The sequence below is a fragment of the Drosophila hydei genome, unplaced genomic scaffold, assembly GCF_003285905.1.
Source record: "Drosophila hydei strain 15085-1641.00,03,60 unplaced genomic scaffold, DhydRS2 tig00000290-arrow-arrow-pilon, whole genome shotgun sequence".
NCBI classification, from domain to species: Eukaryota; Metazoa; Arthropoda; class Insecta; order Diptera; family Drosophilidae; genus Drosophila; species Drosophila hydei.
In genome coordinates, this window is record NW_022045704.1 from 745,755 (window position 1) to 763,463 (window position 17,709).

Sequence of the window (17,709 nt, forward strand, 5' to 3'; positions counted from 1 at the left end):
CACTTGCCACAAATTGGATTTTTATGATAAAAGGTTTTTTGTTTTTCTATCTTTTTCTTTAATTATGTTGCTGTTGTTGTTGCTGTTGCTTTTCAATATAATGTTCGTTGTGGATTTGGCTTAGAATTACGCTTGGACTCCCTATGCTTATGTTTAATTTAATGTTACGGTAATTTTATTTGTTACATTTAATTAATTTATGCTTTGTTTCTTGGTTGCTTGGCTGGCTGGCTGGCTCGGCTGGCTCGGCTCGGCTCGGCTCGGCTCGGCTTTCACTTGTTGCCCGCATTGATGAGGAGACGTTGTCGCGCCGTCGACGTCGAGTTCGAGTTGAGAGCCGGATTGCACATCTCTGTGGTGAACTTGGAGAAGGTGTTCTGGAAGCGATTCACAGTGCCGCCATTCGCATGGCCATTGCCGTTGCCATTGCCATCCTTAAGCTGCTTCATATCGCCATTTGCATGGCCATTGGCTTTCACAGCCGATTTGTCCTGCAGGCGAAACGATTGATTAGCCAAACATATACTGATTATATATCGTCTAGATGTACATACCTTGCCATCGCGTCGCACATAGGCTCGCTTGTAGAAGTTGGAGAAGAGGAAGTAGAACATCACGGCGTGTGCGCCAATGAAGTAGGCAAAGCCGATTGGATAGTTGCAGTCGTTCTTGAAGAACAGCTGGAACGAGTGAACCATCACGAGCACAAACTGAATCATTTGCAACACAGTCAAGTATTTCTTCCACCAGAGATAGCGCTGCACCCTGGGACCCATGGCAGCCAGCATATAGTAGGCATACATGAAGATATGCACGAATGTGTTCAGGAAGCCAAAGAATGTCGAGTGGCCGCCGGGCGTGAACTTGACGCCCCACCAAACGGAAACGGGCATGATGCCATGATGGATGACATGCAGCGTGGACACCTGATCGTATCTCTTGCGCATCACAAAGAAGAATGTGTCAAAGAACTCGGTGAACTTGGAGAAGTAGTACCACCAGCAACCCGCTGCAGTCTGCAAGCAAAATACAGGGTATTTTATTATTATCATATGCTAAACTTATGTATATATATATATATCTCTTAGATTTTAATATGCTAATTTTTATTGGCTTTCTATATGATCAATTTTGGCACATTCTTTTAAGGCCAGCTTACACGTGAGTCTTCAATCTAAGCAAGGCGAGCGGTCCATGTTGGCTCACTGACTGCCTGACCGCCTGCCTGCCGGCCGGCATCGGCCATAGACATTTGTCATCGATTGATTAGCATAAGAACCAGTCGCCGTTATGGCTCTTTCTTGATGCCAAAAGCAACTGGTCGCCTTAATACATATAAATCTGGCATACTGAACAAACATCAGCTAAATCATAAATTCTAGCTAACACATAGAGACATAGACATACATTTACCACATATATAAAGCTATGTTTGTGTGTATATAGCTGACTATATACTTAATACTCACACGTAACGCACGCGGTGAATAGGAATAGTCAACGGGTTCGCATCTCAAGTTATAGCCATTCAGCCAGCCACCTATGCAAGACTATAAATTCAAGGTTTATTGGTTTATTTGGGAATTTTGGCAGAGCTTCCAGCAATCTTTACCTCGTAGAACAGCCACGCGCTGAATATAACCTGTGCTGCATTGTAGACAATCAGAATTTTGCGCAGCTCGAACGGTTTTCTGTTTTCCATCAGCTTGGGTCCCAGCACCTGAAGGGAATGAAGAGAGAAAAATGTATAAGTATTTTTAAGTTATTATTGATGATGATTTAAATATATATATATTAAAATAAAAAAAAAATATTTATATATATAAATATATATATATAAATATATAAAATAAATTATATATATATATATATATATATATATAAAATAATTTTTGTAAAAACATTTCATTGGATTTAAAGCTAATATTGAACTAAAAACATTTTAATTGTTTATTGGATTCTAAAAAAATGAAGTCTAAAACTTTACATTTAAAAAATATTTGAGTATAAGGAAAGTATATAGCTTTATTAACTGAACTGTGCATATAACTAATTTCCAACAATTTTCCACACTTCGCAGTGAAATTCACTTGCATCAAGGCAGTAAGCTTTCTTTCTTTCTCAAGTAAAGCCGCAGTCAAAAATAATAAATAAAAATATTATATTATTATTAGGAAAGTATTCATACTGAAAGTCAATACACTGACATTGGATCCAGAGCACTTTTGCCACTCAGCAGCGGACAGCTTCCAAGCGAGCTGCTCAAAGGCTTCGGCAGCGTCTACAGGCGTTGTTTACTTGTAATGATCGATAGGATTAGTTGCCAAACCAGAACTGTTAGGCAATTGACCTCATGACATTGATTCGCTCTTTTAAGGGCTCAAAAACTGTGTTGAGTGAGAGCACGAATGGTGTGTGTGAAGTATGAGCGACTTCATTTACTGCAGCCAAAACCTTTTCTTAGATTAGGACCCTCTTGAAAGATTTGCTCTGGGAACCAAGATTCGACTACTTTAACGATTTCATAGAGATGCCTTGAATTTCTTTCAAATTTCTTTACACCAATCGATGCAAGTTCATTTTTTGTGCAACTGCCAAATTATACGAGAAGAAATCTTCTTAACGTTCCATTGTTCAGGCATGCCACTACGCCCCAAGGATGATTATATAATTGCAAAGGCTCACTATATAAAAGGCAGTTCTCGTATATATACATTATTTATATATAAAACCATTTTAGAACTATAAATCGTATTGCTAGCAAAATAATTCAGTTTTAGTTGAGCGTAAATATCTATGATAATGTTTTTAATTTACTTATAATTGTTATTATTGTTATTATATAAATTTTTATTACTATGCATTAGTGTAGAACCGGCTCGGAGATCCGGCTAAGCTTATTCTGTGCTATTTGCCAACTTTATGATGCCACATATATACAGATACACATATTCAAGATGGTCGAAAAGCGCTTGACAGCCAACACAGATGTCACTCAGGGCTGCCTGAGCATGGCCAGCACTGGTTTTAATTGAGCATATAACACATAATACATAATCAAACAAAAGGTGTGCGATGCTGCAATTATCGAATCAATCGGAGGCTGTTGCTGCTGCGGCTTCGGCTGATGTTGATTTTGGGACAAGTTCGTTGCCTAAGTCTTTTGTTGTGTGCGCTATTCGAAAGCCATTTAAATGATTACATGCATATGTATAGAAAATGTAAAGCAATGCAAAGCTGAAACCTAAATAGAAATCGTTTTTCGAATTTAGGTTTTTCGAATTTTGTTTCTTTCTTTTCTTCTGCTTCTTCTTCTTCTGTTTTTGCATATGTAATTTTGGCCCACTTGGGTCAGGCATCGACATTTCGACATCGGCGTCGCTCGTTTAGCGCTGATTGCCTTTGATTTTGAATGGCTCGACTGGCCCTGAACTTATTTTATATGTTTCATTTTATCTCTTTACGTTTTTTTTTTTTTTTTTGCAATGAAAACTCGTTTCGCAAATGGCAGGATTCGATCGTAAAACGCATCCGTGTGCCAGCGCCAGATCATCAAAATGTGATTGGCAGTTGGAACCAACTCGAACAGTCCAACAGCCGGCTAGCAGTCTTAAGTGCTACATTCTAGAGCTGGGGTTTTTTCTGTGTTCGACCATAAGCAGGTGTAATTATAGATGACTCTCTGGTGCTGCTGCTGCTTCCACTTACCTTAACGAAATATGCGTATGCCAAGCTGATTGCTATCGTTGGAAATGGAGAGCTCATGAGCGGATAGTCTCGTGTGCGCGGATCTGATTTGTTGTCCATAAGATCCCGCCAGCCATCGTAAAACTGTGTGAGATACTCCTGCAATAAAAAGAACAACAAAAAAATTGAATATGATTAATCAAGATCTTAGGCAATGCGGGCATAACAGGCAGCTATAGGGTTCAAATGTCAAATCTATTGCAACATCAAGTTACGCGCTGGCAAATCAGTTAAAAATCAGCAAAATCCATCAAAACTTCACGTGGGTCGCAAGCCAAAGCTTTTGTGTTTGCCAGTCTGCTGCCGCTATCAATGTGATTACAATTAAAGTTAAAGCCGCTAATACGAGCTGTCTATCTAACCACCTACCCATTGATCTCCTCTGAATCATTTGTGCAACATATATGTATGTATGTGTGTGTGGCTGCTCGGAAAGAAAAAACGGCGCAGCAAACCGCATTCTCAGTGAGTTTCCGTATGTGGCCCCATGATTTTCTATAATATTCGTAAACCAATTTACGTTGTGGCGTTGAGTTGCCCAAAATCAAAGTCTTAAGAAAAACAAGTGCGAATGCGCTAGTAAGGAGTGCTCGACTAGAAAATACCCTTCTTCTATACACTATGTATTTGGGTTCTCTAGGCTATCGAGTTTTCAAGCCAAGCTTAAGTAACAAAGTCCAAAAATGTGCAAGTCATTGAGTTCAGTCTTACAGAAACAGTTAGATATTGTGTAACAGCTAGAAGAAGGCGTGGCCCAGCACTATATATATGTCTGAACTATACAAGGTGCTAAGTCCGTTCTCAGCTGAGTACACGTCTGGTTCTGCCTTGATCTGAACGGAGCCAGCTCTTCGTCTAAGGCCTGACTTTTCATTTGCAATGGCTATCAAAATATAAAACTGGTTGCAACAAATTATCATTGAAATGAAACAAACAGTCAAACGGATAAACAGGAACAGGAAAAGCAAATGAGCAAATTATTTAAAATAATTTAAGAATTTAAATGCAGTGTATGTATTAAACACGTTATGCTACTGCCGCACCATCATCAGTGGCCAAATAGCTGACGCCCTGAGAATTTCCATTTGTCAAGAGATGGCTACAAATTGCCAAGGCGTGCGCGAGTCTCTGTAGGACTTGTTTTTAATTTACTGCATTTAGTTATAGTCACAATCAGCTTCGTATCAATAATGGTCATTTGTCAGTAGCTGCTGCAATTACTTGCAGTGCTTCGCTTTGCTATCGAGTGCAATTACTAGCCAATTCACAGCTATGTGAACGTAAATCATACAGAAATCTGTTGTCAGCCAACGAACTACGTTCAATTCTGGAATTTTTTCTTCAGCTTAAATCAGCTGTAAAGCTGTATCTGTGTAATAATTAATTAACTCATTTTTATTTACAACATTTAATTTATTATAATTTAAAGCCTGTTTTAATTATGTCTGAAAACTTCTCGCACAAAATATGATTTGCATTGAAAATGTAATGACTTTTTTTTAAATCTTCAAAATGAATTGAATTTAGCTCTAACTGAAGTCAAACTAAGTCATTGAACGGATTATATTGGGCTTTAAGCTCTCAATTAACTTTTACTTTCAAATTCATATTCATGCCGGGGCTGAGGTGGTAGCTCAGTGTAGGGTCAGGTTAGTCAGGCAATAACGTATCGATTGCTAAGTGTTGAACTTATTAACGAAAACTATACTTAATATTGTCCCAAAGAAGTGTCGTAAAGAAGTATCAACTCACTTGGTCGGAGCGATCATATAATTATAATACTTCTCCTTTATAATTGGCTTTGTTTGTCTACAATTATAATTTCCTTAAGTTTTTAAAAAGTCTTTTTAAGCATTCGGCAGACATTAAAAAACAATGTTTATAAAAAATGGCAAATTGCATTAAATACTTTAACAGTTAAATATTAGCATCAACTTAAACAAACTACCCAAATATAATTATTAAAATTAATATCACTCTTGTTTGGTCATGCTACATAAAAGTGATTTATGACAGCTGAGCCACAATTTATTAAAAATTTTAATTAAATTATTTTCATACATTCAGTTAAACTTAAAATAAATCATAAATAAATGGCAAATTTTAAAAAATATTTCTGCATACGAATATAATCGTCACATATATAAGAAAGCAAATCTCTAACGTTTGAATTACCTATGAAATGGAAGTCTGTCTGATCCTAAATTTATTTATTTATTTAATATAAATTCATATAAAATTAAAATATTTTGGCTTTTAGTATTTGTTTAAATGTTGCAATTCTTTTTGTTGAACATTTCGTAATTGAACGAATTCAAGCGACTAAATTATCCTGCACTTTGTCAGCGTCTCAGTTAATTGCAATAGCTTAGCCTTTTGGCCAGGTTAGCTAATGAGCAACTGTTGGCACCTGTCGCCATCTGCATGTCATGCAAAGGCATATGCAGGCAGGCAGGCAGGCAACTAGTCGTTCAGTCAGTCAGTCTGTCTGAGAATAAGATAAACAACAATGGCTTTGTTGTCGCCTTGTCGACGGCGACACACACGCGAACAGCATCAGGGGGCAAGTCATGGAGTTTGGTTACTTCATTAATGGCACAGTGCCGGCCATTAGGCATGGGACTAGCCTGGAGGCTGTGCGGGTGTGGTCACTGGCTGAGGAGGCTGAGCAGTAATTATTGGTTGGAGAACCGCATCGGGTTATTTGCTTGGCATTTTTCGTGATGCATTCGCTGCTGGACAACAGCAAAACTGCACTGCGGTAATTTTTATTGTTGACGTTCCTCTCCCTCGCTCTCTCCCTCTGTTCCTCTCCCTCTCCCTGTCTCTCTCTCGGTGTGTGTGTGGCAAGAGTTGTATTTAGCTGCTTTAACGACCGCCTGTGGTTCACTGTACTTGGGTTTTTTGTACGTGTAACAAGCGTGCATTTGCACAATCGACTTCTAGCTCACAATACGCATACGCACTGATGACTGGCAAGTTAGCTATTTCTATAGCCATCGGCGGCAGTCAAGCGTTAACCCATATCGAAGTGTCACCCTTGTGAGTCATGGGTCTCATGACCTATGATCCATAGCGTAACATAGGCATCCGCAGAGATTACATCTAATTACGTACGGAGATTTTCACTTTTGTTGCGTGTGTCTCTGGCGGCTTAATTGAATTTAACAAGCAAAAGAAAACCAAATTTAAATTTCATAAAAGTGCTTCCGGTGCTCAAGACAAGCCAACCCAACCCAACCCAAACAGCCGCCTTTCCATTTCAGACATTCTTTACATAATAATTGTGATTATTATTTTAAATATATGCACAATGATTGAGATATTTACAATATGCAGCTCTGACGTAGGTCAGTTACAGCTGTATTAATTTCACATATTTTATAGCGCATTGATTAAGGAAAATTACTGGAGGCGCGTCACTAAACCAGTTTTTATTTTTCACACTCTCAACACACTTCGACTTAAATAATAATATACATTTAACTGGTATCAAGGCTTAGTCAACGCTAGACATTCGATGCAATTACGATTTAATTGTTTGTCCGTTCGTTCCTCTTCTTCTTCACTTTGTTGTATTTAACTAGTCGATCAAACTATTTGTCACTTGCACCAGTCTGATTTAGTCTCTAGATTAGTTCCGTGTAGTATCATTGGCCAGGCTTAGGCCTCAAGGCATTTCACTAACTAATTTGGCTTTAATTTCTTAACACGGATATCACTCGCCTGCTCTAGTGAATTAATTAGCTGTGAATTAAATGTAAACAACTAAATGCCAAGTTGGGCTAAGATATCTTAAGGTTTTGAGGAAATTAATTAGTGAACTTTGGTTGCAGTTGTAGTGAAACAATCAAAGCCTAATGAGAACGTATACGAAATACTAAGACTTTAGTATTTGAGCTACGTTTTTATTTACTGAATACGGAATAATTTCAAATTCCAATCGTAAATGGTTATGATCTGTTTGTGGGAAAAAATTTATTTATTTATTAAATATTTTATTTCTCTAACTCCTCAAACTGTGGCTTTGAAATCAATCAATAAGAAACCAATGAATTTTTGAATTATCGAATAAAATATAATTGTAAGACGGATATACAGACAGACAGACAGGCTGTCTGGATAGATAAACAGACTGACAGACAGATAGACAGACAGACTGCCAGTAGATAGATAAACAAACAGATTGACAGACAGATAGATAAACAGACAGAGAGACAAACAGATATATACACAGACAGATAGACCAGCAGACGAAAGCATATGGCTGCATCAATTCACCTTATGGTCCTGAAGACGCAGCTGTCTAGATTGATTCGTCTCGTTCTTCTGATGTGACTTATACATACATACACTTCTTCTATCTCTAACATGCATTTGCATTTAGAATATATAAAAGCTTCTCTTAACGCTCTAACACATGTTTCTATAATAATTAAACTAATCATTTTTGTCTTTAAAATTTCTTTAAAGATCGCTTAAAAGTTGGCTTGAAACTAGTTGAAACGCACATCAATTAAATCCAAAAAATAGTATTATATTTAAATTTATTTTTCTTTTAAGTTTTCTCAGGCACATCGATCATTAAAAATTGACTAACTTAAGTTAAAAAAAAAAAATTAAAAATGAAATAAAATTTGGACAGCAGTTCCACAACTTTGTTGCATAGTGTAACCAATCAATTCACAATGCAATCTGCTGTTTATCATGAATTTAAGCGCAGCTTAGGCGATTTGTCAAAACATTTGAGTGAACCCGATGCGATTTCATCAGCTAAGCGCGCAAAACAAAAGACTTAAGACACGAACTTGCCAATTGCTATTGTTCATTGAACGTTGCCCTGTTGGCAGGCATTTGACAGGTGTGTGTAGGTGTGTGGGTGCTGCGTGTATCTTAATCCAAACAAAAAAACCCGCAAGTCATATGCTGACATCTGTTGCTGCTGCTGCTGCTGCTGTTGTTGTTGTTGTTGTTGTTGGTTTGCATTTCACCAATAAACATCCGCATTAATTGATCGCACATGTTCGCACTCGTCGGCGCAGAGTGTGCGCTGATCTTGCGGCATTTTTTGCCGAGCAACTATAATGAGGCACCTTTGGATGCCACGCACATTGTGACTCCAATATTCCAATTATGCAAATCTTTGTTTACTCTACGCCTGTTTATTGCTCCCCTCTGCTAGAGCAAAATGTTACTACGCCACATTTTTCGGCTTAATCACATTAAATGCAATCGTGTTCTGGGTGGGCCCGAGCACTAAATCAGTCGTAAATGGCAACAATCAGACGCGATAACAACAAAAACGAGCTCATTTTATGGCCATTTGTAATCGCAGCCGCCAACCAAATTGAATTATAAATTTCTATCAAAATTGTTTGACGGTTTATTGAACTAAGACACAAATTCATAAGAAATACATGTAAGAACAGGAAAAAGCGTTCTAGGTGGGTATGCACGACGACAAAATACTCAGTAAGCAGGCTTAGTTTTAGCTGCCTTGGGGAAAACTTTTGAATTAAACTTGAACAAAGGCAAATTTAAAAAAAGTATTTAAAAAATTATAAATTTTGATATTTATGAAAAAATTCGAAAAGCTGACAAACAAAATTTTATTTAAATTTATAAATAAGCCTACAAGAATATATATAAATATTTTTACAATTTGATTTAAACACATTCCAAAGAAATAAGCCGACGAGCAGTTAACTCCAGAAGCTTCTAATGTAAATGAGCTGCAAATCAATATACCCCATTTGACCATTTATAGCGTATACTAATAGACATACACAGTCTATCTAAACCGGTATTTATCAATATCGGCAGCAAACATTTAATTATATTTTAAATATTAGTTGGGGCGCTAACAACAAAGCTAAGCCACGACGCTTGGTCTAAGACTTTTGGCCGAATTCTGGTCAAGCCGAAAGCTCACTGACAAAATGTATATTAATTAAGCACACACACACCAAGACTCGCAAGCTCCAGACGCTCACCTATTAAACCTATAAAATTGCTGCCATTTTTGTAGTTTTGCCAATTCATGCTGATGTTGTTAGTTTAATGTGCCAAATGTCAGAATTTTGCCAATAGCCGTGGACTTTGCCCCGCAAATTGTTAGCCAGTTAAAATTGTAATTTTATTTTTCTTTTATTTTGGGGAGGTATTTAGCGTTACATAAAGCGCGATATTGTCCAGCGGGCAGCGGGCAGCGGGCGCTGTTTGCGTAAGCAGACGCGGCAGCATCTCTTGTCTCTTGTCGCTGACCCTTTTTTTCGCTTTCTTTGGTTCACACGCGCTGGCCAAATGCTTTCCCAAAGAAACCAAGAGCAACAACAACACCAACAAACAAACAACAGCAACAACAAAAATGCCCACAAAAATGCTTCCGTCAGCAGCGGCAAGTGTAAAAAAGGTATTTGTAATTGTTGTGGCTGCTGATGTGGTTATTGCAGCCGCTGCTGGCGCTGCGCGTTACATTTTAACGCTTCATTATGCGCCATAAGCGCGCTAAGTTGCCAGAGTCGCGGTCAAGCAAACACCTAAAAATTTACCATGTCAATTATTGAGACTGATGCCACTACTGCTGCGACCACGACCATAATGACCATTCATCACCATTGTTTGGCTGTGTGGCGACATCAACAGCAGCGACAAAGCCAGTTCCTCAGCTGGGCCTAACCCAGAAATGCAATGGCTTTTAAGCCATGACTAACACATCCATTTGGCCTTGCCACTACAATTAGCTTATTTATGCCAATTTTAAAACAGGAAACAGACTTATAATCGTATCAAATGAATACTGTTAACAAATTTTATTTTCTACAAATTTGCGTATATTTTGGAGAAGACTTTGAAAAACATATAGAGTATTTTTCAAAACCACATAAATTTGAATTTGCAAAACCTCAAACATTTAATACAAATTTTTAAGATGTTTATTAAATTAACCTAAATGTTTTTAAAAAATAAATACATTAAAATCAAATTTCCCAAATAAATTCAAAATAACTTTAAATACTGAAAACACGTTTTCAGACCTTTAGTTTTGAAATTAAAAAATTTGAATTTACAAATTTTAAATAGAGAAAATTTAGCACTTTCTAAGCATTTTCTAAAAAAAAAAGTCCAAGCTAGTTTTAAAACAAATTTTCAAAAAATTAAAAAAAAAAATTAAAAAATATTTTAAAAAAAAATTTTAAACAAAATTTTTTAAATATAATTATTTTTTTTTGCTAAAAAATATTTGAAAAATTTGATTAAAAACAAATTGATATTTTACAAATTTTGAGCTAACGTAAAATTTGATAGAAATAAAAAAGTTGCTTAGATTCGAGAGCTTTTTAAATTTTAATAAAAAGGAAAATGAAAAATTAATAACAAATTTATTTTTCTTACTTAAAAAAGTTTTTACAAGGAAATACCAAATTTAATAAACAAATCGTTATTAATAAATTGCTGTGGTTTTCCCAAAAAACGCAAGCTTATAACCCTATAAAATGCGTTTTTATTTGATATAATACCAATATATGATCTCCACAGGGTCAAGGGTTTTATGCCAGATCTATTTGTAAATTTTTATTATTTATTTATTTTTTGATTGTGTAGCTAAAATATAACAAGCCAAATACATATTTTAAAAATGTTGTGAATCGATAAATCAAAGCTTACAAAATGAATTAATTTTGATAAATTATGTAAGCTTGCTTAATTCACAGCAAACACAAATAAATCAAACAAAGCTGCAGTTGAACAATACAAAGTTCCAAAAAAAATGTATGTATATTTTTATATATATACAAATTTATTGTGCATTCAAAAGTTAAAGAAAATTAAAATAAAACAATACAAAAAATGTTGCCAAAAACAATAACCAAAATATACTTAACAAAGCTGGCAACAATATTGCTATTAACAATTTACAACAACTGGCCAATTAATTAAATCAAGATAGTACCAAAAGCGAAAAAAAAACAACTGAACACTGTACACAACAACAACAACAACAAGCTTCAAATGCAAAACTTGGAAGACAACAGCATCCAAGGGGAAAAAACACACATAGAGAAGAAGATGAGTAAAAGGTGTTGAGAGGCGGCGATGAAGTAACTTGGACAGTCCAAATTTTTGTCTTACCTATATATACATATTTCTTTACAAGGCCAACCGGCCAGGCAGTTGGACTGGATTGTATTTATATTTTGTTTTCGGTTGTTTTTTTTTTGCCAACTTCAACTCTTTTTTGGGGCCTGTCTCGGAATCGGAATCGGAATCGGAGTCTGTGTGCAACTAGAGACTTGTCCGCTTAGTTTACTTTGAATTTGATTTACTTTCATGGAGCCGCAGCTTTTATATAAGTAACAGTGTCATCTGGCACCAAGTAATTTGCCATGCCATTAAAAAAATATATATATATATTTATATAAATACAAATTCGTAAAACCGTATAATTGTGCAGTTCAACACTTTTACTTTCCCGCCTGCCCCCACTCCGGAGAGGAAATCAAAAGAAACACATAAAAAACATGCATAAGAAACAAAAACGAGGAAACTGGTTTAAAAATCTACGGGGCCAATTGATACAGCGGCCGCAGCTCGTGTCGCACTTGGTGATTTTTGTGGTTATTTAAGCAAAAAAAAAAAAAGAAAAACAAATCAAAAACAGAGAAAAAAATCGGAAAAAATTGCTTTGAATAGACGCAAAAAGCATAGGCCAAAGAAATGAAATGAAAAGGAAAGAAACACAAGGCAACGAATTGTGGAACCTGCACAACATAAAAATCAATTTATAGGTCAAGTTGAGCGCAGTCCACACACACAGCTAGACGTTTGTGTGTGTGTGTGTGTGCAACTGGCTTTTGAAGCCAAAATTCAGGTTCAGCTTGGGACTTTTACTTCAGCGGCATCTTGTCTAATAAGACAAATTATGCAACAACGAATGGACCAATACACACACATAGACACACACACACACATGCTTGAAATAATGCTTGCAATGTGCTGCCCATTTGAGTCTCGATTTAGTGTAATAAGAAAAATAAAAGAGAAAAATTATAAACATTCAACTGCTGCTGCTGCTGATGTTGCAGTTGCTGCAATTGTGGGTCAAGTTGAAAATGCAACGCGATCTGCACAACATTCACATTCACAATCGCTAGCGACTTGCGCGCGTTTTAAAACGCGCCTCAACATTATTTCATCATCAGCATCAAAAAAAAAAACCGCTTTACTGCACAAGCTGGAATAAATACACCCAAATAGAAAACAAGCAAAAACTAATATATATATATATATATATATATATATACCTGCATGGTGTATATATCTTGTTTGTTTACTCGCTAAAGAAGACTTTGAGACCGTTTGAGCGGGCGCTCGCGCGACTTTTAGAGCAACTAAATCGCGTTAATTTGGCAATCAAGCAGTCGGTCGAATGGTCTTGGACGCCGTTGCTTTGGCCTAAAATGCAGTAATTGCTGTAAGAGGCCCCCGCTACAAGTGGTTCTTGTTGTTTATGTTGCTGGTGTTGTTGTTGCTGTCGGTTTTTGTATTGCATGCTTGCTGCAACTTGTTAACTTAGTGTAATACAGGTAAGTAAATAATCAAGTGCACGGCTGAAAATACTTGAACTATGCGTAAGGCACTTCAGTTAGTTCATTAAACCATCTTTTTGGGCTGTTCAGATTGACAAATTTGCATAGGATTTGCATGAGAGTTAAGCATTCACTCTATTCATCAACTGGTTTCATACAATACAATACTGGGAATATACATATGTTATAATGACATGCTTTTATCTTTAATTTATATTTATTTGAAGCCAAAAGAGTGTTCAGTGCTTTCAAATGAGAAGCATCTCGAGTGCATTATTCTCGAGCAGTAAATTAATGGCCTTTCAGCCGTCTTAAGGTCACATTTTATTACAATACATACGAAACATAAGCTTTATATGTATAATAATTAATTATAAAGCGTTAATCCATCACGGCAACTGCCTAAAAGTTTGTTACTTTTCTTTAAACGACTTTTAAACACTTTTATCGTAACATACATAACAAATGTCTTTACACTCTCTAAGCTGAAACGAGCAATAATTGAATTATCATAGCACAACACTTACTTCGGCGACAGCCCGATAAGAAATCCATGTCAGCGTCACACTCATAGTGCACACCTTTTATTTCTCTGCCTCTCTTGAGTGTGACAAAAACAAAAACGAAAGAAAAAACTTAACTTTTAATAAGTTTTTAGCACTTGGTCGCGAGTCTACATCAATACAAACGAGCAACGAAATAGAGTTAACTGTTTGGACACACACACTGAGAGTATATACATAAAATAAATATATATTAAAAATGTATACAGAGATAACCAATGTGCTGAAGGCACGCACAAATTCAATGTTAGACTATAAACCTTTGGCCAAATTGCACTATTATTGCAAAACGCGGCGACTGCAGCTCCTCGACACGTGTGTGTATGTGTGTGCATACGGCTGCAGCGCGGATACTTGACAATAACGCGCATACGACGCGTTGTTCGACCAGAGCGAACAGAAGCAAAACCGATCGAGTCACATGCGACCAACAACAACAACAAGAACAACGTAAACTTATCTCTCAAACTCACTCACACACACACGCACGGACTTCCGCTCTCGCTCTCAATAGCTGCACAGCTGAGCGCTGAGCGTGGAGCGACGCTGACGTCGCTGTCGGCGTCAACGTAAATGCGTCTAAACTGTCTCTCGAATGTGGCAGCGCGGCAAACTGGTGCTTACAGCAATTGCAAGCAAATCGCTTGATTAAAAACTATTTTTATTTTATTTATTTTTTTCAGTTTTGATTTTCTTTATTATATTTGCTGGCCTAGTAAAAGGCACAAGCCAAATATGCCCGCCTATATAAAGCTTCGTCAGCGTCTTTAAAATCTGTTTTCAGTGTCAAAAGCGCAATGCAAAATTATCAAAATAAAACCAAAAAAAAATACCACAAGAGAAAGAAAAAAACTGGAGCTGTAATAATTATTGCGCAATCATACAAAAAAATACCAAAGAAAAAAATGTATTCAAATATTTTTTTATTATTTTTTTTTTTTAAATGGTGCAATGGGCGCTGGGATCATTAGCTTGCGATTGGTTAACCGAAAGCATATTTTTTATCTTTCTTTCATTTTTTATTTTTTGTCGAATTTGCAGTGAAGCAGCTGAATGAATATGAATATCACTGGGATTTCTACATAGCAGCCGCAGCATCATCCGATGATGAGTAAAAAATTAAAAAATAAATAAAAAAAACATGGCGAATAAGCAAAGCAAAACGTACGACAAAAACAATGCAGCAGCAAATGACAACAACAATATCGTTCACTGAGGCAATCTCTTATTGGTGCTATGGCTGCTGCAATCGACGGATGCGAATGCTGACCATGAAATCTTATCCATTCCACTTGCCAGCAGTGCCACGCCAATCAAGCCCAAGACTCTTAAGTGCGTATGTAGCAACCTATGCAGTTAGCCATTTATCCAGTTATCCAACTAAGATTCAAGGTCAATGCGGTAGCATTGCATTTCCGTGTGAATTGCTGTCAAGCGAGCAGCAGTCCATGCCCTTCACTTGACCAACCAGCAGATGCAACACAAATAAGCAAAAGTGCTCAAAGTGCAATTTGTACAAATTTCAATATTCGCTCTATGCATTTGTGTGTGAGTGTGTGTGTGTAAAAGTACAAGTGCGAAAGACTTTAGCAAAACAGAACTAGAAAATAACTGCAAATCAGACACTAAAAAGCAAACAAGAATTATTCAAAGTCGCGTAGAAAGCTTGAAGAGAAAAATACAAAAAAATAAAAATAAAATATGAAAAAAAATATACATAAAATTTATAAGAAAAAAGCAAGAAACATCAAAAGTTCTGTGCGCTGCAAATTGTTGAGAAAAGACATTGAAAACTTTTGGAAAATTTGTACTTGATGAATATGAACTGTAGATTTCGACTCGTATTTGCATTTCTGCAGAAACGGAACACTCGCCAGATGAGAGAAACAAAGAACTTGACACTGAAGGGGAAAAACCGTGAGACGATCGTGTAAAACAAATTTCATAGTTAGAAGGTTAAGCAACGACTAATCGCCCTTAACTAACATATTAACGTTTAATGACTAAGTTCAAGTGTTTGCTTATCCTCCTCTGAGGAATTACACAATATATCATGAGATATTACGACTTAAAAATAGAGATAGGTGTAACTGCAATTTGGATCGTGTAATTTGCCTAAATGCATATTCAAAGGTTCACAGTTCATCGTGGGCAGGTGAGAGACAATTAACTGATCCTAATTAGATTACAAATTGACAATTGCCACTTAAATGTTTGTTATTTAGCACTTACCATTTTTTATGCAATTATTCTTTCCAGTTGAAGTCAGTTGAATGAATTTTCCAATATTTTGAGTCGATTTTTTATCACTGGCAATTATTGTATGCAAAATACTTCACTTTGAATGAATTTATTAAGGCACTTTAATTATCCTTAGGCTTTCATTGGCATTTGAATACTTAGTGTATTTAAGACAGTTATGAAATTGGTTTAACACGCGCACAAGTCACACAATTCCTATATCTATTCAATTAATATGCTCGATACTCAATTGAATTTTTTCGAATATATGTGTTTACTTTAACTAAATCACAGTCACATCAAACTATCGTTTTGCCAACTCCGCTGCTGATGGCCAACTGATTTGACCAGCTGCTAACTGATGGCTGCTTCTTTTTAATAATATCTGGTCTCTAGTCTCTAACTGGACTCGACCGGGGCCTGGGTGAGCGCACGTATTACCATTCAAATCAAAAACACTGAAATAACTTTGATTTCTCGCTGCCGCTTTACTTTTATACGAAGCGACGCGACGGCAGCTACGCCAACGTCGACGCTGGCGTCTTTGTATTTTTTTTCGGTGAGCGCATACGAAGCTTTTTGATAAATTCTGAGCGCAGCTTCAGTTCAACAACAACAGGTTGTCAGCAGCTGTCAGCGATTTATGCATGTGTGTGTGTATGTGTGAGAGCGTCAGAGCTGCGCTCTCTTTTTTCGCTGCTTACGTTCGAGTTTTTTGGCAAAGGATGTTGCTGCCGAGTTACCGAAAAGCCGAAGAGCCGAAGAGCCGAGTGGCCGAGTGTCCGAAGTGTCGAACAGCCGAGCGCAGTCGCATTCGACTTTGCACTTAAGCTGTGTTTCGGCGGCATTGCTTTCTCTCTTTCGCTCTTTGTTGCTCTTTGCTTTGTGCCTTTGCACCCACACAAAAGGGCAGTGCTAATTATTAAGCTCTTATCAAGTCGTTTTTTTTGCTCAGCTGCGGTAAGCGATGAGCGCAGAGTGCAAAGTTCTTGTGAAAGCCCATAAGAGGCCATAATTTAACCCTTGTATTTTCCGTAATCTTTTGACAGAGTAAATGCATACGAATGCAAATATTTACTTTTTTTTTTTTTTTTTTTTTTTTTTTTTTTCGTTTTTATTTCTTTATTTTGTTGCAGCTTATTGTCTTAGACTCTATAGCGCATTTAGCTCTAAACCTTAACTAATGGGAGGGCAGATATGCCAATTATTCTGCACTTGTAGCTACTATCTTAATTAGTTCTAATATTGTCTAGAGGATGCAATCTCTTCAGTCTTCGCCTATTGTTGTTTATAGCCAGGTTGCTTGCGAGATGGTTAGGATGCGCTGCAAGTCTGTCCGCGTATCTTGAACTGTGTCGCCCAATGAGTTCAGCAACTGTGGGAATTGCTAAATCCCTATGTAAGACTGAGTTTCTTACAAACCAGCTGGCTCCAGTCCATCTGCGTAGTGCTTTATTCTGCAGGGTCTGAATTTTGTTCCTTGTAGTCTTCGCCGAGGAGCCCCATAGAGAGATACCATATACGAAGGTTGGGACAACTATTGCCTTGTAGATGGCGGCCTTGCTGCT

General features: G+C 36.9%; 1 protein-coding gene across 3 annotated transcripts; it reads right to left on the reverse strand.

Moving 5' to 3' along the window:
• Positions 1-234: 234 nt before the first annotated feature.
• On the reverse strand, positions 235-16,592 carry LOC111605491 (elongation of very long chain fatty acids protein AAEL008004). Of its 3 annotated transcripts, none has more exons than XM_023324037.2 (6): positions 16,133-16,592; positions 3,709-3,846; positions 1,613-1,720; positions 1,470-1,550; positions 555-1,016; positions 235-491 (listed from the first exon to the last, which is right to left on the reverse strand). In XM_023324037.2, exons 1-6 carry the CDS (start codon positions 16,133-16,135, stop codon positions 273-275), a joined length of 1,011 nt encoding a protein of 336 aa, XP_023179805.1. In that variant the 5' UTR covers positions 16,136-16,592; the 3' UTR covers positions 235-272. The 3 variants fall into 3 exon arrangements, with proteins under 3 accessions (XP_023179805.1, XP_023179804.1, XP_023179806.1); XM_023324036.2 differs by lacking the exon at positions 16,133-16,592 and adding an exon at positions 13,865-14,081; XM_023324038.2 differs by lacking the exon at positions 16,133-16,592 and adding an exon at positions 11,881-11,967.
• Between the last annotated feature and the right edge of the window lie 1,117 nt (positions 16,593-17,709).